General features: G+C 31.4%; 1 protein-coding gene and 1 non-coding gene across 2 annotated transcripts in view; one reads left to right on the top strand and one right to left on the bottom strand.

Moving 5' to 3' along the window:
- Window positions 1-1,462: 1,462 nt before the first annotated feature.
- Window positions 1,463-27,342, top strand: part of LOC108913614 — a 105,955-nt gene continuing 80,075 nt past the window's right edge. The window contains exons 1-2 of the mRNA XM_023455746.1: window positions 1,463-2,822; window positions 23,575-23,776. Coding sequence (XP_023311514.1) covers window positions 1,463-2,822; window positions 23,575-23,776 — 1,562 coding nt within the window. The remainder of the gene's footprint in view (window positions 2,823-23,574; window positions 23,777-27,342) is intronic.
- On the bottom strand, window positions 26,915-26,992 carry Trnas-cga. Its single transcript is given in 2 exon segments — window positions 26,915-26,950; window positions 26,956-26,992. It is a non-coding gene; the product is annotated as a tRNA-Ser (tRNA).

Below are 27,342 nucleotides of genomic sequence, written 5' to 3'. Positions count from 1 at the left end.
AACACTTTTTAACGATTTTCTTTGTTCATTTATAAGCTACATTTTTGTTCATTACACTTTTTTAATAAAATGCGTAGTTTTTGAGTTATTCGCGGAAAATACTTTGAAAAAGTGTTTTTTTTTCACTCAAAATTACAAGTTTTCAATCGTGAATAACCAAAAAACTATTTGATTTGACTATTGATTTCTCGAAAAAATTCTTCGAATATTTTTTGCTCAAAATTTGATTCTCTATCGATTTCCAGTGTTATTTTTGAAAAACCCTCAACAGGGTGGAAGCGTCAATCGGAGCTATGTCACTAATGTTCATTGACCTTTTCTCTATCTGCCAAATTTCAAGTCGATCGGTTCAGTTTCTAAGAATTCGGAGGTGAAAAGTTTCAACGACTGCACTAATATCATCAAAAGTCGTATCAGTTTTGTCAAAGATTTTTGTTTATAGAATACAAAAGAAAGCTAAAGTTAAATAATTATACTGGGCGATTACCGACACCGAATACTAAATACTAATACCTTTAATTAGTTACATCATTTCCCCAAGTTTCGTCGGTCTACGTCAAACATCTTCAGAGATAATTGAAAAAATGTGATATTCAAGAACTTTAACACCCTCTATATTGGAAACCAGTAACTTAGGGCTCTGGTTTATTAAGGCTTTTGGGCCTAAAATGGCCCGAGGAATGAGCCCCTTAATTTATGACATAGACTTCATAGATTCACTCGTATAAATATTGAACGAGAATGTAAAATAAAATAAAAAATAAATATATGATTATGTACATCATCACCTACATTTTTATTATCAGAATAAGTTTTGGAGTCTGTGGTAACATAAGTGAAAAACAAACACCGTGCTTGCCATTTTTCTGATTATCAGAGCAAAACACAAGTCTAATAACAATCATTAACTGCGGCCAAATAATTATTTTCCGATATCCAGTCTTACACTCATTACGTAAATGCTCGTATACAAACAATAATTATACCGCAGCATCCCATCCTACAAAAAAAGCAATAGTAAAGTCAAACGCGGTGACTGTCAGTTGTTATGCCCGTACGGGGAGCGAAGACCAAGAAGGACTAAGTGAAAGTGGTAAGAGTGTGAAAGTTAACTCTCTAGCCATGGCCGCCTCGGTGCATCAGTCGGCCTCAGATGTCCAGCCGTGCCTGTGATGTGTCTGGGTGATTTGTGTTTTGTTTTCCTAGTTTTTTGTTCGCCAGCCACTTGACAGAGGACACCCTGGATGTAAACGATTACCAACCCCTCCTAACAACTTGTAAATAGGAACTTTGTGATATTAGGCTAGGTTAATCCATATCCCACAACAAACTACAGGAAAAAAGAACACTCGCTTAGACCAAAACCTCAGGACCGTGATTTGAAAGCTGTGCCTTAGTTGTAATGTGCAAACGTTAAATATAATTAAAATTGGATTTAGCAACTAGATGGGACTTTGTCATAATGAACAAAATACATTCGGGCATTCTAGCTATAGTTTTGAGCATATTTTTGATACAGGCAACAGATCCACCATTCGAGAACCCATCGGGGCATTTTCTACAATATTTTCCAGTGAAAATTGTCACTCATGATGAAGTGACTTTACCATCTCCTACTGAACAGTACCTTAGAGATCGAAGCATCACCGATCGTGAAACAAACAAAGACGATTTGAAACATTTTCACAGTTACCTAAGCCAGTTGCAGGATGACTCACAAAATTCCACGAATTCTGGTCAAGGAACCGTTAATTTGCCTGAAGAGCACGGTGCCATTAGCAAGTTATTACACAAGCAGAAGTCACCGTACGAGAAATTACTAGAAAAGGATTTTATAAAACCGTTATTGAAGTTATACGAAAGCCAAATCCATCAAAAGCCCGATTATGTAATTGGAAATGCCACCGCGCAATCCAGAATTTCCAAAGAAGATTATGTGGACGATCTGAAAGTCTTGTCCAAGGAAGAACTTGATATGCTGATTCACGGAAGTGAAAAGTACCAACAGAACGAATATGACGACGAGGATAAAAATCAAGATTTAACCCAGGACCAGAGTTTTCAGGAAAATGTGCAGTTATCAAGAAGAGATGACACCTTAGTTGAAAATAATGACAAAGAACACATAGGCGAAATTTTACCGTCAGATTTTAATGATAACCAAAGCAATGAAAGAACCCTACACACTCAACACAGGTTTTCTCCAGTACGTAGGAGGATATATCATCAAAATTGGTACAATCCGCGCCATACAAACTATAGAATGCGGAAATCGTATGAGTACGATGAGGGCTTTAAGCCCTCCCATCCCTATACCGCTGAGAACACTGAGGCCCCACGTTTGCGATCCCCTATATCTTTCCCCGGGGAAAGATTCCGACCGGAATACGAACCTACAGCTATCTCCAATGAAGGAATAGACAACGCAGGATATCCTTCCGACCAAATTAACAAATATAATCGTCCAGAGAGCTATGACTCTTCTTCAAGTCCTAAGGATGAAGCTAGGACTGCCTATTCGCGCCCTTCCAGGTTGAATTTCCCTCCAAGTGAGGTGAACGGGTTCAGGATCCCACGCAGGTTCAGGGGGTTCAGGGATCCGTACTCGGAAGGGTTCCAACCCACGGCCCGCGAGCCGTATTTTGATCCGTCTTCGCGGTTTCATTCGAGTTGGCCCTCGAGACGGCCCCGGGTGATTTTTCCCACGGATTTGGTGGCGTTCAGGGATCCGGTGCAGAATGGCAATCAAGATCAGGAGCCGGAGTGGTTGGCGGGAGATAACAGCTTGCAGGATATACAGGAGCAGGATACCAGAGATAAAGGTAATTGCATGGGGCTTATTTCCGGTACCGATAAAATGTGAGGGTGATACAATGGATTAGATTTGGTGTTCATGAAGTTGTTACGTAATCATGAAGGGTTCGTCCTTTTGCAAAAAATAATAAAACAGTTTCTGTGAAGTACACCCGAAAACTAGTAATTTCAGGAACAAACTCAAAAGAATTTATAAACTTGGAGGTAACGTTAAAAAATAATCACATTACTTATTTTAGAGTAATAATATTATTTCTTATTACATTTTGATTCCTGAAAAAATGAAAAATGAGTATTTTCCCAAATTTTTTGTTCTTTGAAAATATTACAAAAATTATATAGCAATACAGTTGCAGGCAGATGTTGCATTTTTTCAATTTTGAATTTGATGAAAATATTTTGAATACTACTTTTTACAAAATATTTCACTGCGGTCTAAAATTTGTATTTCCCTATTTTTGACTTTGAAAAACCATCACCAACTTCTTTTTCTCTTGTGGGCATTATATTGGATTATATTAAAGAAAGTCTGTAATGACTTGAAAAATAATGAAAATTGTGTACACCCATTTAACCGTTTTAGCCACACTCTACAGGTTATTAATTAAGCGCGTTGGCAAACCTTAAGAGACAATTATTTGAGTAATTTTGATTAAAAAAAAGTTGTTATAAACATGGATGCGCAAATAGGTAGTTTTCGAGACGAGACGTCTTGAAATTTGAAAGATTTCACATTTTTTAAGACATAATAAGCAGAATAATTAAACTTGGGCAAATGATTTATCTAATTAAATATATTAGTCCAACCAAGTCACACCTGGAGAAAAAAAAATTATTACCTTGACTTTTATAAGCGGAAATGGTAAAAGGGCTTATAATAAACCTAAAAAAAATAAATGCGTGAGCAGGGGCGGCGGAGGGTTGATTTGGGGGGTTAAAAAGTTATGAAAAGTTGTATCATTGGGATTTCTGGCGTCAAACAAAAAAGTATCTAATACAAAAGTTGTAGATCACGCAAAAATCTACAACTTTTGTAGAGACACTTTTTAACATAACCTCAAAATTTCCGATAAAAATGCGAAAAACTGTTTTTTTTTTCTGATTTTTCGTTTTTTATTTCTCATTTCCGCAAAAATAATTTAATTTTGACGAAACTTGGTGAAAGTATACCTTACTCTGTCTTATATAACCTCAAATTTTTTTAGATAAAAAGATCAAGAAGTTTCTGAGATATTAATTTTTTCGGCCTGAAACACTTTTTTTTCAAAGAAAAATTTTACTTAAAAAAATCATCGTACAGAGTTCTGCCGGTTATCTTTTTTTTTTCATTTTGACATATACTTTTTGGTGAAATAAAAAAAATTGTAATCAGTTCAAAAACATGCTCAAAAATGCAAAAAAAAAATAAAAAATTACTTGCAACAGTGAATATTTCAGTTATTGTTGATAATTTGTTTAAATTAAAAAACATTCAAAAACTGATTACACCATTCAATTCTACGGAAAAAAAAAAAGAAAAAATCGTGTCCATTGTTTGACCCAAAACTTTATTTTTGTACAGTATTGCTATAAACATCTAAGTCGAATTACAAATGATAAATTATTATTAAAGTATTAACTGCAAAGCTACTGTTGACGCGAAATCCGAAAACCCGAAATTTTGCAAAATTGTTTTATTTTTTTTCTGGCTTTATTTGAAAACAAATTTGAAAAAAATTGCATATTTAATTTCCACTTTTTTCGCTCTATCCAATGGCGTCAACATTTTTGCAATCCGACGTTTCGTCTTCGAGGGGCCATCATCAGATTAATTTTTTAAATATATCGCTGCTATTTTTAAGACAAAATCTAGTCATTTTTAATTCTGTGTTAGATGGTATTACTATTGTAATCGCTTAAAAATGTTTTTAGATCGTTAAAAATTTTTCCAGAGTACGGCTCTAATTTCCTTGGGCTAATTGCAATAATATAAAGTGAATGTCCGAACACTTTTATTGGAGCTTATTTTTATAATATAATCCATATCTGACAACCTTAATATACTTATTTTTTTAAATAAAACAAATTCAGTAGAAGAATGATTCCAAATTTTAAAAGTTTCCGTTTTCAGCTTTTTATTATTGATCTCTTTTACACAAGAAAATGTAAACAGCAAAAAAGAAGGGATAATAGAGCAATTTAAGTAGTACTTACTTAAATTTCAAATATAATAGTTTTGAATAAAATGTTCCGATGTGAAATGTGAATAACGAATGTAATGAGTACAGGTTTGATGCAAAAATTGGTAGGTACCACATTTCTTAAACGCTTTTTCATCAGGCTTGAATGTGCGTATTTTATTTGTCGTTATAATTTTCATATTGGTAGTAAACACATGTAATATGCATGCAGACTGGATTACTTCACTTAATTTCACATTACAAAGCGCTTGACCTGTAACTGCAATTACTCGTAATTATTTGATTGCTGCAATTAAGGATTTACACATATCTGAAATAATTACGTTACGATTTGTAACGAATGTATTACTGTTACTAAAATATATTCGCACATTTTAATTTTTGCAAAAATGAAAACTAAAAAATCGGTTTATTATTTGTTCGTTTTAAATCACATGGTTGAAATTTAATTGTCATTTGTTAATTGGTAATATTAGAAAAATAAATATAGTACTTAATATGACATTGATGACTTACTTCGTAGTAATTTAAAGAATTTAGATAAGTTTAAAGAAATAAATGAAATAAATACGTTTTATTCATGAAATATATTTCATATTTCTTGGATGAATTTAACTTTTCTAACTGGCTTAGATATCGGGATACAGTGTTTTTCAAATCTACATCAAATATCGCTGAAGGAAATATTAAAATAAATGAACACTGGAACCAAATTAACAAAAAAGTAAGGAATACAAATGATACATACAGTATTTCGTAAAAGCAAATATTTAGAGAGAACAATTACTAAGGGGTTACATGAACTTCGAAGGTTAAAAAAGCATATTTTTCTATTTTTTTTTAAATATAATAAAATAATTATTTTATTAAAACTTTCAATCATATAAAAGAATTTAAACAATATTTTACAAAATTTTTATTTAAAAATTTTGAAAATATTGTTCAGGATAACTCATGATAGCTTTATCATAATATCAAATATTTTCTATTAGTAGGTGAGTATAGTATTAAAAAAAAATTGAAATTTGAATTTTTGGCAGAGAGCAAGCAGCTGCTTCGATATATCGATATATCTGCAATGTTCCCGGCCGGCTGAGTCTAATGAGAGGAATTTCCAATTCTCCTATAGTTTTACTCCGATTGACATGAAACTTTGGAAAATATTTTTGACATGTTTTAGATAAAAAAAAATAAAAAAATGGATTTTTTTAAATTTCCAAACCCATGTAACCCCTTGAAATAATGAAAGCTTTGACATTTTACAGAATGTAACTAAAGATTATTAAGAAGTTCTATATGACTAAAGAACTGATTGTATTGTTTTTGTAAAATGCAAATTTGGTGAGTTATTTAAGCCGCAGGTATTATACAGTGCTTTCGAAAAGTAACGATTAAATTCATTATTTTTTAAATTGAGAAGTTTTCGAAAAAATCCCCTGGCACGTCGATTTTGTTTTTAAAAGAGTCACTTTTTGACATACGACCTATATTTGTGACGTCATCGTTGTTCCAGATATGACGTCATCGACAATTTTTTTAAATAGCAACACCCAATTTTGACCATGCTATTTGAAAAAGCGTGTCATTCTACATACACATCATGAAAATTTATGGAGTTACATAACAAAGATTTCAAGAAAATAATGTTTGAAGATTTTAAAATTTAATTTTCACAATACTGAAAATGATAATGATTATGTAAAAATGGACTAAATGGTGCACCTCCCCATTATGCATCATCTGTCCGTGCTTATTTAGATGAGCTGTTCCCGAATCGTTGGATAGGGAGAAGAGGGCCGATTGAGTGGCCAGCCAGATCGCCTGATTTGGCACCCCTAGATTATTTCTTGTGGGGATACTTAAAAAGCAAAATATACATTACTAGACCGGTTAATTTAGAAGATTTAAAAGCAAGAATTCGGCACGAGATACATCGTATACCTCCTGAAGTTATTGATAATGTCCAAAAAGAATTTATTAATCGTCTTGGCTACTGTCAGGCAGCCAACGGTGCACAATTTGAACATTTAATTTAGTCGATTTTTACATAATCATTATCATTTTCAGTATTGTGAAAATTAAATTTTAAAATTTTCAATTTTCTTGAAATTTTTGTTATGTAACACCATAATTTTTCATGATCTGTGTATGTAGATTGACACGCTCTTTCAAATGGCATGGTCAAAATTGGGGGTTGCTATTTAAAAAAATTGTCGATGACGTCATATCTCGAACAACGATGACGTCACAATTATGGGTCGGATGTCAAAAAGTGCCTTTTTTAAAAACAAAATCGACGTGCGAGAGGATTTTTTCGAAAACTTCTCAATTTAAAATATAATGAATTTATTCGTTAAATTTCGAAGGCACTGTATATTTAAATTGTAAATTAATGATGATCGGAATGGACATTTCATATTTGACCCAAAATGTACCTGTAATATGAAATATTTATTCTACAACTCAGAATTTTGAAACTGCAACTGATTGGATCGATGATTCAGGTGTTGAATAAATTTTTTCTGAATTTTCTGGATGCAATCAATATATTATTATGTATCTGACATATTGAGGATTTCGAACCAAACTTGCACATTCAAGACGTGATCTGATAAAAGGGATATTAGTCCAAGTATTATAGAGAAATGCTTACAGAAATTATTACCTGGACAAAAAAAATATGACCGTATAGAAAATTAAATTTTAAATTGAGTTTCTTGTTCTTTAAACTCGATCCAATATGGCGAACATGGTTAAAAAAAATCGCAAAGTTGAAAAAAACGGTTTTTCTAAAATAACTAAAAAAATATAGCACGGATTGAAAAATTTTAAATGAGAAAGTTGTAGGTTTTAAAAAGATCTATCGACTGATTTTTTGAAAGTATCGATTGCTTTGTTACTTTTCGAGATATATCGAAAAAACCGTTAAAAATCTTCTCTTTTCTCTTCTTCTATAACTCGTTTACATTTACGTGCCCATATTTGCTATTTACTGCAAGCATAGCCCGCGGCAAGCCAAAAAAGTACATTTTTGAAAAATTTAAAAATATTAATTATTTTTCGAGATATATCGATTTTTTGAAAAAAAGGCGCTCTCGAAAATTGGCTAGATCTTCTCAGCGGATAGCCCTACAGTAACGATTTTCGGTTTATTTTCTTCGTAAAGAGTTATATTATCATGCTGTTAAAAAATGTTGACGATTTTATTAATTTTAAGGATCAAAAAATGACTGAAAAAGTTGCACTTTTTTTGGGTATGTTTTTTTCAAATAACTATTTCAATTTTTATTATTTTTTTGTACTTAATCTGGGGTAGCTAAACACGAATATTATAGCATTTTCGCCTTAGAAGCAAAATAGACCCGTAAATGTTTAGTTTTCTTTCTTTAAAAGTCATTTTCATAAAATAAAAATTGAAATAGTAATTTGAAAAAAACATACCCAAAAAAGTGCAACTTATTCAAAGTCATTTTTTGATCCTTAAAATTAATAAAATCGTCAACATTTTTTAACAGCATGATAATATAACTCTTTACGAAGAAAATAAACCGAAAATCGTTACTGTAGGGCTATCCGCTGAGAAGATCTAGCCAATTTTCGAGAGCGCCTTTTTTTCAAAAAATCGATATATCTCGAAAAATAATTAATATTTTTAAATTTTTCAAAAATGTACTTTTTTGGCTTGCCGCGGGCTATGCTTGCAGTAAATAGCAAATATGGGCACGTAAATGTAAACGAGTTATAGAAGAAGAGAAAAGAGAAGATTTTTAACGGTTTTTTCGATATATCTCGAAAAGTAACAAAGCAATCGATACTTTCAAAAAATCAGTCGATAGATCTTTTTAAAACCTACAACTTTCTCATTTAAAATTTTTCAATCCGTGCTATATTTTTTTAGTTATTTTAGAAAAACCGTTTTTTTCAACTTTGCGATTTTTTTTAACCATGTTCGCCATATTGGATCGAGTTTAAAGAACAAGAAACTCAATTTAAAATTTAATTTTCTATAGGTCATATTTTTTTTGTCCAGGTAATAATTTCTGCAAATTTAACATTAATCCGTGACAGATTGCTTGGACTATATATAAAATATCGGAATTTTAGGATTGCAAAACGATTGAGAAATAGGCAGCATAAATATCAAGTTAGGTTAACATCTCAATTTCGTAAAGATAGAAATTCGCGTGTTTATATATAAAATTAAATAAATCAGTGGTGGGGATATAGCCCGTAAGAACTCTATAATTTTGATGCCTTCAAAAATATTGGGAATTAGATCAATTAACGTATTTCAAACAAGAGATCTCTTCCATTTTAGTTCGGGAACGACAGTTTCGAGTTTGGTATTATTGTTTATATATATTTGCCACAGTCGTCAGTAGCTCCAAAACTACTATATTAAAAAAAAAGTCAGTAGGAGTTTTTTGTTAAAATTTTGACAGTTTTAAAGAATCTAGGAACATTATTTTACCAACTAATACGTACATATACGCCCAATCTGTAATATATTAATAATAAAATACTAATAATTTCGTAACAAATAAACGTGTCTAGTAATTTAAATGCATAATTGCAATGTGTGCCTTAATAGTTGCGTTAACTATCCGTGCTATCAATGGTTAAGTGGGGATCCACTTATTTATGGGCTGCACAAATTTCACTTTCCTTTCGGTTTCCATTTTCATCTGCCAGTCAGCCTTTAAACTTTTACTTCTCAATGTCACGGTAGCGTTATTAGTTTCTAATTGCCGATAAACTAAATAATTTATAATTTTGTGGGACTCATGATGTCATCCTGTATTCCAAAGTAGTTTCTCTGCTGTCCTAAAAATAAATAATAATAATCACAAGTTTCTTTATTTAAGAATAAAATTATGCCATCAAAATATACGGTAATGTTTATTTTTCAATATACATAAGTACAAGAATACTAAATAATTCATTTATAAAATACAACAAAAAGTATATGCAGTTCCAAAGACACTAATTCTAATTTTGACAGTTTGTCGATTATTATCTGAAATTAAGAAATGAAAACAGTGTAAGGTGTAAGGGTGTCCCAAAATTCACGTAAAAAGTAATTTTCTTTTTAATTAAAAATTGTATATTGTTTATTGAATCATACGAAATTTTCCCTGACCGTTTTGCATAAATGCGTCCGAATTTCGTTGATACAGGCGTTCAGTTTCCTCCTTCAAGGAGTGGGTGGTCGTGGGCTTGTTGACATAAACCTTAGACTTCGAAAAACCAAGAGGAAAGTCCAACGGCATTAATTCATATGATTTGGGCGGACAATTCTGATCACCAAAACTGGAAATTACACGATCAGGAAATGACTCATCCAGTAATTGAATTGTTTCTCGGGCTGTATGGCATGTGACACCGTCTTGTTGAAACCACATGTCGTCTACATCCATATCTTGCAATTTAGGCACAACAAACTGGATTATCATGTCGCGATAGCGAGCACCGTTAACTGTTATTGACTAACCAGCCGCAACTTCGAAGAAGAATAATCTGATGATACCTCCAGCCAAAAATCCCCACCAAATAGTGACACGTTGTTTATGCATTTGTTTCTCAACAATCACTCCCGAATTTTTTGTATGCCAAATGCGATAATTTTGTCGATTAAAGGATGGTTTTCATTTAGGGTACTATGCTCCGAACATGTTCCGTTCATGTTGTGTCGTCTAGATCTCAAACTTATAGTTGTAACCTGAGGGGTTATTTCTTTACTTATCTATCTACCGCTATGACCAGTATCATAACGGTGTTAACTGACAAAAGAGTTTACTATTAACTTCTCAAAATGGGAGTTTATAATTATCATTACACTTTAATTAATACGTGGGAACTTAAAAATGTTGTACGTTCAGAGAATGAATACCAGACACATACCGTATGTCGCTCATGTACGAAACCCAGTGGTTGGTTGTATAGGGTGACACTTAAGTTGGAAGAACAAGAAAGAAACACCAAAACTTCCAGGAAGGGTTTTAATAACAATAAAAACAAAACAAACAAACAAAATAACGACACAACGGGCTCGAACAACATTATTAATTAATTTATTGACACGCGACAGCGTACCGAGATTCAGGGAATGCGCGATCCATAGCAAAATTTGGAATGACTTTATCCATTATTAAATTAACCCGAGACTCTAAAACTAAGTATACTGCTCAATGTAGAACCCAAGGAAAAACTGCCTTTTTTCGAGATTTCTCCTGAATTCGACACCTCGCTTCGACACGACCATTTCTTGGGTCCAGACGTTTCTGTTCTTATCTTACTGGCGGGAACCCTGAATATCGGGACGCTTTGGCATAACTATGCCATGTTACTAGTTATCTAATGGACTGAATTTACATTTATATAAATAATTCTGTGACTAATTGGACTTACAACTAATCCTAGCCTTCCTCCAGTGACTCCGTGAAGCAATACGGGACGGATTAGTCAATCTCATTTAATCTATTCTTTTAGCTTGGAAAATCGGTTTAAAAACCAGCTATTTGATCTATTATTATTTTTTTTACCACTTCCAACAACTTATTCTTGGAATTCCTACGTTCTTTTGAATGCATTTCGCTCGTTATTTGAAATATCGATTTTTCTCTTTATACCAGATGCTCAACACATGGCCCCGACAGTCTAAGTGAACTTGTTCAAAACTACTGTTAAATTTCATGGAGCCTTCTCCGAAGGACGGAGAAAATGTTCTTAAAATTTTTGTAAATAACAAGTTTAATTATTTGCTATTTTCTCACACGTTTTATTGGGTTGTATCGACTATTAGCTACGAAATGTCAATTTTAGGTCTGGTCTAAATAATTATAAAAGTGATTTTCTCTGATATTTTTAAGAGAACTTACCATTTTCTTCCTTAAACTATAGAAATTATAACTACTTACCTTAGTATATATTAGTTTTAATCCAAAACTAAAATATATAAAGTATACAGGTAAGTACTTATCTAATAATCCAAAACTAATGATGATTAGGAAGTATTTTTCTTGAAATAAATATAAATTTGTTGTTTTATATAGAAATGCAGTGACACTTTTCCTAATAAAGGATAGTGTACATACATAATACATGGGTGTCCATTAGTATGACAAAGTACAATAGCTCTGTTCGAGATAAAAGAAATTAAAGGAAAGCTGAGTGTATTAAAAAATATTTTAAAAATATTTTTTTTTAATGGAACATTTTATATGATGATACGTATTTGAATTAGTTTTCTATAGACATGTCTAATGTAAAAATTTTAAAGATTTTCTTAGATTTTTCAAATGCCTCATTTTATGCATTTCCTTACATTCCTTTTAATATTTTAGTAAGGTATTTCTATAGTTTTTTTTGTTAATTTTGCATGTATGTATTCAACACTTTTATAAACAATACTGAAAAAAACATTATTATGCATTAAATATGTTTCTATGTATAATAAAACGTAACCGATCGAATACTATTGAAACTAAATCTGGTTTTATAGCTCCAGTTACTTATAATAATCAGTAATTCAGAAAAATGAAACAATTTCAATATTATTATTAATATTCTAACATTGTTTTTGAGAAAGTAATTTTTTTCAATTTATATGTAAACAGAAAATATATGTAGTTATTACAAATTTAAAATATAGAAGAATGCAACGTACATATACGTACTACAAAAATAGAATATTTTTTCACTGGTTGAATGAAATAGCAATGGGAAAGGTGCAGAAACTACTTTTTAAAAGGATTCACTGTCTATCTTATTTTTAAGTTTGCGCATCTTATACTTGATAAAATTAATAGTTTCGAATAGTTAACATATACTTTCTCTAGCATTATCTTATTTACACTCTATTTACTTTTACTATATTCACTACAATATTACGTGCTTCTAGTGTCTTGTGTATAGTGTACGTTTCAATTTACATATCACTATTTAAATCGTTAAATACACGTGGACTAGATTCTGAAAAATAGGTATTACTAAACAATTAATGCATTATAAAAATAATTTGCAAATAAAACGTATATGTTTATTTATTAAAACAGAAATGGGATTATTATTGTTTTCTTCTAAAATAACATGCCTTTAATACGCATATGAACAGCTAACAGAATTTTGAATAATTTAAATCCAACCGATAAGTGTGGTAATCCACTGCTTTTTGATGAATTACACTTGTAAAAATGAACAATATATAATTTTTGGTCCATCTGATAAATCATCCATACAGATGCTGTATAATACTTATTTTTTCTGTGATTATACAAGATCGGCAAAAACGATTGCAGGTAATAAAAAGAAATTGTTGTATAATATTTTTTGACAATTTCTTCTGCATCTTCAACATTCCAAAATTAGTTGCGACATACAAGTGGCCACTATTTTGGCGTAAAAATTGAATAATATTTCTTGATTGCGAAAAATGTTATTTTAAATTTAGAAGAAATGTTCAAAATTATGATTTATGTAAGTACACGAAGAAAAATCAAAAAATAATAAAATAATAATAATTTGATTTAGGCTAAAAACATAACTATATGTACTAAAATGGAAGCACTAAATTGGAAAATTGTCGGTGTTTCGAGGCATTTATACTTTTCCAGAATTATTCTATGCAGACACGTTGAATAACAAATATTTTTAAATTTTACTTATTAAAAAAAAACATGCAAAAATATAATTATCAGTGAGGTAATGTATTTAATAATTTAATCGTTTAATGGCAAAGGGTCTCCAAATGCAACGCATTGTTAATATTTCTCATTCAGTGTCATTCTGGACATATTTAAATTATTACCATATTTATGACATATAATTATGGGTTTTACTTATTTTAATTCTGACAAATAATTTTAAATCTTAAATTTTTCTATCTTAAATGTCGTATACAAAGTTTATGAACAGTTTTTTCAAACAACTTTGTTTAATATCTGATGAGAAAACACTTTTGCTGAGTCTATACTGCATTTTTCAATGTTTCTACCAGAACAGTAGTTATGTGACAGTATGTTAAAATCAGTTTATTTAAATACCACATTTCCCGATCGATGGGTCACTCGAGATAATCCTTTTCCGATCTTAATCCTTTTGAGTTTTTTTGGGGCCATCTTAAAAGTCTTGTTTATCAAACTCCTATAAATAGTAGGGAAGAATTATTAAATCGCATAATTACATACGTCGACATCATTAGAAANTTCAAACAACTTTGTTTAATATCTGATGAGAAAACACTTTTGCTGAGTCTATACTGCATTTTTCAATGTTTCTACCAGAACAGTAGTTATGTGACAGTATGTTAAAATCAGTTTATTTAAATACCACATTTCCCGATCGATGGGTCACTCGAGATAATCCTTTTCCGATCTTAATCCTTTTGAGTTTTTTTGGGGCCATCTTAAAAGTCTTGTTTATCAAACTCCTATAAATAGTAGGGAAGAATTATTAAATCGCATAATTACATACGTCGACATCATTAGAAATGATCACCACATGTTATTTTGAGTACAGCAGAGGAGTTTGAGCAATTTCAAAAAATGCATTGAAGTTCAAGGTGTACATATTGAACATCTTACTTAACAGTTCTCTTTTTTCTTTTAATTTTATAGAAATCAAGATTTTTACAAAAATGTTAATATCACATTTTTGATACAATAAATATATTTTGTTAATAAAATTCGATTTTTTCAAAAACGGTACAAGATATTTACTGATACCTTTTTTTTATGACAGTGAGAGAGGAATCGAACTATGAAAGAAAAATGTCAAATTTGGCAACACTGTCAAAGATGTGTACATTTAAATGGATAATTTCGTCTGCTCCTGTATAAGGCATATTGAATATTAGTTTATACTTGGAAATGAATATTATCATGAGTTACTTTAATTGCCCAAATTTCATTGTTGTCTTGGTACCGAACAACGAAGTTATAACTGGAATTTGTATTTCAAACTTGTTTCTTTGAAGGCGAATAACTCCACAACGAAGCCTAACAGGAAAAAAAATTTTATGAAGTGCTACAACTATTTTCAGCTCCCCTATATACCCTTTCATTTTTGACATGACCTTTCCGGACACCTTGATATTGACATTGCATTGTTAAAAATTGAAAAAAATAATATATCAAAATAATACTACGTTTATTTTCTTGAGTCGTCACCGGTTTATGTGATGTACTCGTAATCTTTACTTACCTGCATATATGTAGAAATCTTAATATACACAAACATCTCACATGACATCATCAGGCAATAGTCCGATATTTGGCACACGCCGTATGTGACAGGAAGGCTTTCCTAAACGAATATAAATTACCACCTCACGAATTCAAGTTTCATGAGAAAGCATTGTTATTTATTAATAGTAATAAGTAGGTAGTCCGGTGTTGTTGATGCCACACCGGATCCGGCAGATACTTTCAATTTTTAATTGAACTTGAATTTCTCAAGGTTGTACGGTTTAATTGATTTTGACCGGTTGCTCGGTTACTCGCTTTGATACACCAAGATGATTGGCGTCTTTGCCACAACAAGCGCTGAATGTTGCTTTCTGTTTAGCATTGTAAATTTGATCTTGTAACTAGTTTATGTTGGTGGATTTGGTGAAGAGTTCATTATTGTTGAAATTAAAGAGGAAACTGCGAATATGTGTGTGTGGGCAGAATTGGATACCTGCGATTGATCATTCAATATTTGTTGCCCTCATCAATACAGACACAATTTCGAAATTTGTACTGCTTTAGTACTAAAAAAATTAAAATCTTGTTCCATTTAAAGAGATCAATTTGTTTCTGATTAGGATTTTTAAATTTGGAAGCTGTTATTCTGAGATCCGTTAAATGTTAGAGAAGTAGAGTGTAATATGGCACAAAGGAAAAATAAGTAAGCAGCTTTCAAGACAGTTTTTGTTTAAAAACAGTTAAAATAAATTATTGAAATCGTTAAATTAAGATAGAGTATCCATAGTGTCCTAGCAATTTGATTAGTAAATAAAACATTTTAAAGCTGTAAGAAAATTAAAACTGTCCTTAAATAGAACCCAAACATTTTTTGGATTTTTAATACCTCACCCTCTCTTTTGGGCTTTTAGAGTAGGGTTTTACAAAACATAGGTTTATTGAGAAATTTATTAGAACTTTTGCGATATGCTTTAAATATACAGGGTGGGCCACCAGTAACGCCTCGGTCGCTAGTGACCAAACGGCAAATGTTACAGAAACCTGTTTAGGTGGGTATGTGTAGGTTGATTACGGCTACATTTTAAAAATATTTTGAAATATACAGGGTGTCCAGGAAAAGCGTACCATATCAAAGTTATGTTTTTTTAAATGGAACACCCTGTATTTTACTGCATTTTTGAAAGCACCGTAAAAAAATAGGTGAACTTTATTAAAGGTTCTGCATACCTAGGACTTACAGTTTGTGAGATATTTCAATTTTAGTGAAAATGCAGGCATAGCGTAGAAATTTAATATTAGCAATAAAAAAATAATTTTAAGGAAGCAGCTTTGGAGGGTCTATTTTAGATCCTTGAAGTTATAAATTGTTATATTTGTCGTCACTTAGTATTATACAGGGTGTTCAAAAAACTGCTGAATACTTCTCTCAACTTTAAACAGCAATAACTTGGTTATTTTAAATGGAACACCCAGTATATTTTTACTTTGGGAGTTGGGAAATTTAAAACTCTTTCAAACTGTGTATAGGTTCCCTATACCTATCTCTAACGGTATTGGAGATATTTGTGCCGTTTCGTTTTTTATCGATTTTTTTTTTAAGATGTATCCACGTGTCTTTATCGAGGTCTTTACTGAATTGGTTTGGGTTCTTCTTGATGACGTCTCTTTAAATATATTGAGAAAAATGAGGATGCAATTAGATGGCGCACCTGCAAATTTTTCATATTCAGTGAGAAATTATTTAAATCGAAAATTTAGTAATAAATGGATAAGTAGGAATGGTGCATGTCAGTGGCCACGTAGGTGTCCAGACCTCACCGTAATGGACTTCTTTGTTGCGAGCTATATAAAAAATCTTGTATACAATGTTCCACCTATTACTTGCGATGATATTGGAGGGAAGGATTAGAGATGCATTTGCGTGAGAATATCATTTGAAGATAGAATAAGATGCTGTATTCAGGAGAATGGTTATCAATTCGAACATCAATTAAAATTTTTCTTTGTTTTTTCTAAAAGTAAAAGTTCCTTTTATCATTATCATGAAAATATTCAAAAAAGTTTTCTAATAAAAAATATTATTTTATAAGCCGAATAATTATAAAAAGTTATTAATTTTGTATAAATATGTTTGTAGTAAGTAACTGAATTATTTATGAACATGAAAAATATTTATTAAAGAAAATTTTACTTTTAGAAGAAACAAAGAAAAATTTTAATAGATGTTCGAATTGATAACCATTCTCTTGAATACAGCATCTTATTCTATCTTCAAATGATATTCTCACATTCCTTAGAATATTTGGGGTGATTGTGGCAAATGCATATCTAATCCTTTCCTTCATATCATCGCAAGTAGTAGGTGGAACACTGTGTACAAGATATATTTTTATACAGCCCGAAACAAAGAAGTCCATTACGAGAGGTTTGGACACCTGTGGTAGCCACTGACATGAACCATTCTTACCTACTCATTTATTACTTAATTATCGATTTATATAATTTCTCACTGAATATGAAAAATGTGCAGGTGTGCCATGTATTTGCATTCACATTTTTCTCCTTATATTTACAGAGACGTCATCAAGAAGAACCCAAACCAATTCAGTAAAGACCTCGATAGAGACACGTGGATACATCTTACAAAAAAAATCGATAAAAAACGAAACGGCACAAATATCTCCAATACCGTTGGAGATAGGTATAGGAAACCTATATACAGTTTGAAAGAGTTTTAAATTTCCTAACTCTCAAAGTAAAAATATACTGGGTGTTCCATTTAAAATAACCAAGTTATTGCTGTTTAAAGTTGAGAGAAGTATTCAGCAGTTTTTTGAACACCCTGTATAATACTAAGTGACGACAAATATAACAATTTATAACTTCAAGGATCTAAAATAGACCCTCCAAAGCTGCTTCCTTAAAATTATTTTTTTATTGCTAATATTAAATTTCTACGCTATGCCTGCATTTTCACTAAAATTGAAATATCTCACAAACTGTAAGTCCTAGGTATGCAGAACCTTTAATAAAGTTCACCTATTTTTTTACGGTGCTTTCAAAAATGCAGTAAAATACAGGGTGTTCCATTTAAAAAAACATAACTTTGATATGGTACGCTTTTCCTGGACACCCTGTATATTTCAAAATATTTTTAAAATGTAGCCGTAATCAACCTACACATACCCACCTAAACAGGTTTCTGTAACATTTGCCGTTTGGTCACTAGCGACCGAGGCGTTACAGGTGGCCCACCCTGTATAGTTTGTTAATTTGATACGACACACCACTATCAAATTGTTGTGCGTCGTACCACTTCAATTATATTTTTTTTATGTATACAGAGATGCTGAATTAAGCCGTGTAGCCAGAAATAAATAAATACTAATACGATTTCATGAAAAATCGATACTCAAATGAATTTATAGTAGGCCGCGTAGTGATACAGTCACTATGGTATTTCGCATATTTAAATAATAAGCCTCATAAAAAAATGGGAGGTCCGAAAGACAGGACCATGGTACCTATTTGTTTTTAGGGTCTTTGAATCCGAATCCGGTGTACATTTGACCCGATCAGGTCTGGGTTAAGATCGGTTTAAGATTACAGACAATCAATTGCCAATAAAGTAAACCAGTACAGGGTTATTCACGCAAGCGATTTATTAGAAGGATACGAATTTACCATGATAGGATTTTGTTGAAAATTTAAATACCCAGGTTACCGTCTATGAACTTTTCAATGAAAATATTTTAAAAACTGTTGCACTTCCGCTTATACCGGAAGTTGCCACCAACTTTGTTATTTTAAATGGAACACCTGTATATTATTGAATTTTTAGATTCTACGTTAAATTTTAGGGTCACTTTGTATAAACTTTTCCATATTTAAAATTAGTCGTTTTCGAGATAAAGCGATTTAAAAAAAATTGCATGCGGCACTGTTGGCCAAAAATATATATGCCTCAGAAGCAGTTATGTTAGTTAAGCAATATTATGGATCAAAGAAGTCATGGGGTTACGATGTTTTCAAAATTAGCCAGTTTTATAAAGGGCCCTGAAAACTCATTGACCAACCCGAGGAAATTCAAACGTGTGTGTTATTTTTTTAATGGATCACCCTGTATATTTTCGCATTTCTGGATTCACTAGAAAAATTTACGTCAGTACATACAAGGGTTGCTACAGTTATTCTTGATGGTTTGTGATTTATCACCACTTTCCTGTTAAAAATGTGAAAAGACATGTTTGGTGTAAGAAACTCATAATTACTTGTGAAAACAAAAGACTATGCCCTGTCAGAGCACAAAAAAAAGACTCACTGACGTTTATGTGTTCCTAAAAATGAATGAAGTGAATAATTATTCGAATAATGATATTTTAAACTTATTCTTTATTAAGTGCGAGAAAATAATTAAGAGTTAGTAAGTTATTATTTCCATACCGAGTTCCATGCATGTAATTTAGTTACTTGAATTTAGCCAAATTATTTCAAAGATTCTGGCAAGACAACACAATGAATTCCAGTAATTGTACAAATTCAGATGGTTTCATTTTATTAGAGCTACTCCTGAGATGTATATTTTCATTCAAATTAGGAAAATAAAGTTGATGATTGAATAATTTCGAAGGAATAGATCCGTTTTAACAAATCAAAATAATATAGTCTTTAGGACAATGGTTTCCCATCATACGAAATGACTCTTTGTCAGAGCTACGGATTACACGTGGAATGTGAATGACCAGTAGGCCGTAGTTTTGTCGGATGGTTTGCGGTATTTTTAAATCTTATGCAAGAAACTCGTTAGAATTTACGTGTCTCATCGACAGCTGCCGTTTTGTATAACGGTAAATTGAAAAGATTCCAGTGACAATGAGAAATAATATAAATTTCAATATTTTAAGATTATTTATTATAAATTTTTTTCATTTCCCTATACTGATGTGATTGTTTTTAATTTATCTACAAAATTTATAGGTATATCTTTAATTAATTAATTTTTACATTCCAGTAGTTTTTTGAGAATTGACATATGAAATGTTTTCATATGTTATTTAAACTAGTAAATAATGAAAAATATGCAATGGTAGAACGAACTTACATTAAATGCTTCAAATTTCTGCCATGAAATAAAAATCGTGCATTTCACTGTTTTCTTTTACTCCACGCTATTACTTTCACCGGAGTGCACAGTATATTTGAACAAAAAAATGTTGTTTTTCGTTTGAGTAGCCCTAAGTTTCAGGTAATATAAAGGAGGGTCTACATGTACAAAAATATCTCCGCTCCCTTCCTGCGCATCCATAGCCCTTCGAACGGAAAGAGAAAATTTAGATTTTTATTGTTTCCTAAAGTATGAAGTTACAAAAATAAAATTGCGTGGTCTTTCTCTACTATCGAAAAAGCATTTACTCTGTAGTTAGGAGTAACCACCTTTACATCTAATTTCTTACGTAACTTGTTTCCCATCTCCTATATCTAACTTAGATTTATGGTTTATTTAGCTTAACTTCTTAGAAACAAATTTGAATTATTTTATTTTTTCGTAAATGTAATAGTTTTTTGAACAAAAAAATTAATTGTGTTATCACAGACAATATAGCTTATCGCCACAGACTGCGTGTTAAATGCTGGAAATTGGCAACCCGAAAAGGATGCAGGCTTTTGTTAGCTGGCATCCAGCAATATTAGCACGGTAACTTTTTAACTTACAATTAGTAATAGGCGGCAGTTCTATAGCGGTGGCTTTGTTGCCAAATAATAACTGCCAAATAAATTTAATGCATTCAATTATTATGTAATTAAAGATATATGAAACTTATTTTTTGTTTGGAAATTACATTTGTGTTAAATACTAAATAAAATAAATCAAGTTAGAATTAAAACTATGAATTTACCTAATTAATTATTTATTTTATATCACCTTGGAATGGGACATATTCAAAAACTTGAAATTAATGTTTTTAGATTTGTACGTCGACTTCCAATTTGGTACGACATTAACACTTATGTTTAAAAAAATTGCATTATACAGGTTGTGTATCCTCAGATGGGTACTGCTCTCTTATTGTTGATTTCTTTAGATAGGTAAAATAATTATTGACACAAGTGTTGCATGTCATGGATACAATTGGTAGTGCTCATATTTGTGACACAAGGTGTTCAAACAAATTAACACAATGTAAAATTGCTAGAACCTCAAGAACTAGTTGAATACGAAATTTATTTAAAAAAAAACAACAAATCATCAATCAATGATCTCTTACATAAATAAGATAATGCGTTTGCTACTGCTGTTGCAATTTTTGACTAACTTTTTTATTTTTCGACATACGAACTTCGAACCTTTTCGATTCAACGCACAGTTTCTGAGTTATAAGACCTTTTTTACTGTATCACCTCACGCACCTCTTGTTTCCGAAATTTATTTTCCACATAAGGACTTCCAGTAGCGGTCTGGGGCGATAACTATTTTGTCTGTGGTGTACACCTCATATTCTGCATATGGGTATAAAAATGAAAAGTTTGTAGCAAGCGATTGTCAAATAGTTGATAGTTACTAATTGTTAATATTATTTGTTATTTTGAGTACTTTTTTGTGCAAATTTGAATCATTTACTTAATATACAAAAATACACTAACGCCGACCAATACGCATTTCATCGAAGATCTTGCCAAAAGTACCTAATGATCTTTACGCTGAAATGAATTCGCAACATATCACTCCTCATCACACCTTGTTTGTACGCCTTCCTGGTAAAGTGAAACTAGAACGTTCAAGAAACGAACTTATGATTGTGGTTTACCGCGAAAATAACATCGACTTTAGAAGAAGCAATTTTTCTGATAAAGAACCTGACACCAGCAGTAGCGTAATTGCTATGAAGTTAAATATCAACCATTTGAGGGAACATGTCATTTTAAAAAGACAGTTATTATATTTTTTTCACTTGCAGGCTCTTTTACAGAGATTTTTCGTAATATCCTGCAATTTCTCAATGGATTTTGTTGGTCCTTCTTAACAATAGTTATCTTTGAATGCGTGGATTGAAATTTTTGGAGACCCGTTAATTGGCCCACAATTCCTGTCTTCTAGATTGAATGGAAATACACATACCTACATTCATTTTCTCAAAGAAGTAATTGCAGTGTATTTTGTGACAAACCTCAGTTTTGGCCTACTCGGACACCCTGTTTAAATCCTACAAACTTTTGTATATGGCGCCAACTTCAGAGTACAAGACACCTGTGCAAGATATTCAAACATTGCGAAACTGTAGTATTGATTTATCTGCGGTAATTCAAAATTGTCCAGGAATTCTTAACTGGATATGTGGATCGGTATTTCAATGTATGGAATTTTGTGTAATGGTAGGAGGGAGTGGATTATTTCTAACATTTCATTATATTTTAAGATTTTTCATATAGAATTAAGGCTACTTTCAATTCAATTTCGATATAATTTTATTCTAATAACAGCTTTCCTGCAGGGCAAAACTATGGTTCATTTTATTTTTTGGTTAAAAAATTATTACATTTACGAAAACGAAAAATAGAAGAGATTTCAAAGAGAGCAAGCTACCTAAAACAGATCTTTAAATGCTATGTTGTGCAAGAAATTATTTGTGGTGATAGTAATTTAATTTTTGTAACTTTCTCCAAATTCAAGGAAAAAATAAATAAAATTTAAATTATCTTCTCATTTGGGAGCCATTATATCCGCAGTGAGGGAGCGAATGGGTTAGTTTTCAACGAGGAATTACCTTAACTGTTTCGCACTATACATACCTACTATTTAAATCGTGTGTATTAAAGTCCAAAGTATCGCAGTTGTAGAATCGAGTCGATTAGTATGATTTTGTAGAACACATTGTCGATTGCAATAATATTATGGAGGAATAGTTTTTCATCACTTACAATGGTGGAGATACAAGAGCCTTTTACGTATTTTTGTGTATAAAAACTGGTTCATGGGAGATTCGATCAAATAATATATTTTTCTGAAGAATAAACTTAAAGTATGTACTCTAGTTTAATACTGAGAATCTATTTACGAGAAAATTTACATATTGAAGTTAGAGAAAAGTTTTTAATTTGGAAACGCTCGATATACATATATTTTTTTAATTTTTAACTAAAACTATCGTATCGTTGTATATAATGCTATTTGTAGATGGGTATCTAATATAAAACTATCATTAAAACACCTATTGTAAATCTTAAAAGTCTATAATGTAGGTCTTTCAATCGTTTTTGTGGGATCCTAAATTTGTGTTTAGGAAATCTCGAATGAAAACATTTACAAGTGTTTCATTAGTTTTCTTCAAATTTAATTGTGAAAAAAATTCTTCAATTCTAAATCTCGCAATGTCAACTAATCTAAGTCATTTTACCAGGGGCGTACGAGTTTTGCTCACCTGGAGCCACCTGTGAGTTCTTTCTGTCGTGCTGGCTGTCGGGCGGGCTGCTGGACCAGCCCTGCGATGGTCTGTTGAGGGGCTGCTGTTTTCGGGGAGCGGCCAAAAAGGGCAGGAATGACGGCTTGTCCATTGGCACCCTCGAAGCGCCCCGAGAGACAGGAAAAAGTTCCGAAAGCCTGTTTGATCCTACTCGTAAGTCTTCAAAATTGAATATTCTCTAACTTTTGGAGGTGTAAATAGGTACAAATTTCTAACACTATAGTATTTTTGTGTGGGCGGTAATTATGGAGGAGGTTTTTGGTGAGGTAGATAGTTTACTTGTAGTTTTCCTAGTTTATTCTTATAGATAGTCGATCTGTTTATTCCACTTCAATTAAAAAGCTGAATTTGACTGGAATGTTTGTAATTAATCCTCAAATGTCCAGAAGTAATTTATGTTTACAATCTTGTCATATCTAACAGTTTTTACATAATTTCCAATGTAAAAAATTGGCTTTTATAAGTTTGTACAACAAAAATTTTTATTGCACGCTTTTATTGCATGATTTCTGTTAAAGAGTAAGGACGTCAGTATTTTATTTACTATTAATTTTTAATAATGTGTACATCTATTGTATGTACAATTAACACAATTTCCAATAGGGAACTCATAACTCCTCGATATAGCAGACAGTATATCAGTAGTGGTAATGGCAGTGTCATTGTCTGAGATAGTTTCCTTAGCTAGCTGACTATCCATTTCTTCTGCATAAGATTTCAGCGCATGTGTGTCGATGACTTCCAGCCACTATGTCTCTTTAACTTTAAAACATCTCCTGCATCTGCAAGTATGTTGAAGTTGCAGGAACTGTGATCCATATAATCCTGTGGATTCCGTGATCCACGATATTTAGCAATTTCAGTGGGCATTTGCCCAAATGCACTGAACAGAAAGAATACTTTCCATTACGTTAGCTAATAAAGAGTGGATCATGTTCGAGGTTTATAGGTTCCTGACGTTGGAAATTTCTCTATTATCAATATCTTCTTATCATCAACGCTTATTATAAAACTCGTCGCTTCTATATACTCCAACGATGCCAAAAATTGCTAAAACCTTCAATTGGAAGAAACTATTATTGATTGTATCACTTAGAGGAATTATTACAGGAAAATTTGTCGCTATTAAATAAATATTATTGGGTGATTAATTTATATGTATGCATATTTCAAATTTGCTGAACACTATTGATTTCTTAGTAAGGTATACAGTGTGTCCCCGGATGCAGTACCTACTACCCACTTATAAACTTTTTTATTGTTAATTTTTTGAGAAAAAGTTATTCCTGATAAGTTTTGCTTATCTTGGGAAGCCTTGAGCAATAATCAAGTAGCTAAACATACCGGGCGTCCAAAAACTGAGATTTTCGCTAAGCAAAGTGCCTTAATTTTTTTTTTTTTTTTCGTTAAAAAGTATGTTTAACAAAGCTGTTCAAGAACTTAAAAAACGCTTAAATACTGGGTTTGGTCAGAAATGAACAATAATTATTTGCAAATAAAAAGATGCCGCAATTTTTAACTGCCTTACATACCATGCAGTTACCATGGATATTTATCAATGTGAAAGTCAACCACCCACCAAATAAATTTTATTAATAATGTTAACCCTCGAGCAACGAATTTATCTTGTGAAATGTTATGTTCCATATCGATATTCAATACAATTGTTTTTATGAAAAGTATCCAAATGTAACTGTAACTCGTAGAGCAGTTCGCAAGCTAATTATAAAATTCGATGCCTCTGGTGATGTAAAGAATATTAAAAAGATAAAAACAGAATACAATGATAACGACACTGCTACTGTTCTAGTTGTGGACTCTGTACAAGACAGAAAACATAGATATTAGCAGATATCATATTCAAAGAATTTTAATATACAACAAAATCTATCCTTTCAAACCGTGTTTATCATAAATTGCTTGATGGAGATGATGGTCGTTGTTTGGACTATTGTTTAACAATGGACGAGAAATTGATTGAAAACAGATTCTTTCATCGCAATATTTTATTTATTGACGAATCAACATCCACAACTAATGATGTGGTTTGAAAATTGTTCTATCATGCTATTTTTATATTACATTAAATTTAAAATAAAAGTTTAGGTACTTATTTTTTACAGTTTCTGTATCGAGTCTTCTTATTTGCAAAATGTGATTATTCTTCTTTTTTGACTAAACCTCGTATTTAATCATTTCTTGAGTTCTTGAACAACGTTGTCAAATACAGTTTTTAACGAAAACAAAAACTAAAGACACTTTGCTTGGGGAAAATTTCACATTTTGAAATTGTTTGGACGCCCTTGCATGTTTTATTACATATTTGATTACTGCCCATGGATTCCCAAGATAAGCAAAACTTTTTATCAAGAATAACTTGTTCTCGAAAAATTATCAACAAAAATGTATAAAAAAGTGCGGTACCCATCCGTGGACACACTGCATAAATAAAAATAAATAAAAATATTATTTTTAAAATAGCAATGCACATCGTCGAAGAATTACAAACAACAATTATTGAAGAAATTAACAATATACTTAACTAAACAATAGCTGTAAAATGTGTATGAAAATATGCACCAGTGTAAATTTTTGCACAGTTAGTGAAGAACACCACAGAACGTAATAAGTTTTTTTTATTGTAAATATGGGAGCATAGCTTTCTAATTTATGAGTGAATTTATTTTGTATTACACCGAAATAGGTAATGTTTATAGTATTAGAGCAATAGGTTTGTAAATTAGTGTAATTTTTTTATAATACAATTACATTTAAAAAGTAATAAACTAATGGGTTCACATCATGTTTTTCTTTTCATAATAAAAACTTGCAAATTGTTCATTAACAAATGAAATTTGATAATTTTTTCCTTTTAATAAGTATTTCAACGAAAAAACAGTATTTTTCATAAGCGTAAACCAAATTGTATGTAATAAGTTTAATGTTAATCCTTAAACGTTAATTAATTTAAAAAATCAACCACACCACTGAGGTTTAGGGATTTTCAGTTGAAAGTATCAACCTTGAATTGCTGATTGCCATTGCTCGATGGTCATGTGGCTTGTAACCATTTATGAAAGCTCTGTACAATATGTAAAGGAGTCTAAAAATTTGCATTTATTGGTGTTTTTTTTTTTATAATCCTTGGTTTCACTTTACATGATTTTTCTTGACATGTGAAACAAGTAAAATAAATTAAACAATGGTATTTACTTGAATTAAAATCTTGAAAACTTAGATTAAAAATTAAAGAAATGTGACAAGGATTTAAAAAAGTGGGCTCATGTAGGATTCGAACCTACGACCTCCGCGGCCAGAATCGAGTGCGGTGCTCTAACCACTGAGCTAACGAACCTGTTAGGAAAAGTTTACAATAACACTTAGACTCCTGTACATATATTATGACTCATGCTGGCCTTGAATTTTACGTTGAGTTGCTCGTGCTTTGTTCTAAATTTAGGATAGTGATTCAGTTCACGTTTATAAAATTCGTTCTTTAATAAAATAACTATACTCTTCCTACTACTAATGATTTTTTTAATTTGACATATCAAGTGATATGAAACAAATTAAACAAGGGTATTTTGTTGTACCTAAATAATGTAAGATATTTTCTAAAAATATACGAGATGATCCAATAAAAAGTAACTTTAATTAAATATTCAGTATATGCACAATACATATGCCTACGTCTAACGCTCTCTA

The sequence above is a fragment of the Anoplophora glabripennis genome, unplaced genomic scaffold (assembly GCF_000390285.2).
Source record: "Anoplophora glabripennis isolate ALB-LARVAE unplaced genomic scaffold, Agla_2.0 scaffold876, whole genome shotgun sequence".
Taxonomy (NCBI): domain Eukaryota; kingdom Metazoa; phylum Arthropoda; class Insecta; order Coleoptera; family Cerambycidae; genus Anoplophora; species Anoplophora glabripennis.
Note: the sequence above shows the minus strand (reverse complement) of the source record. Positions and strands in the feature narration are given on the sequence as shown.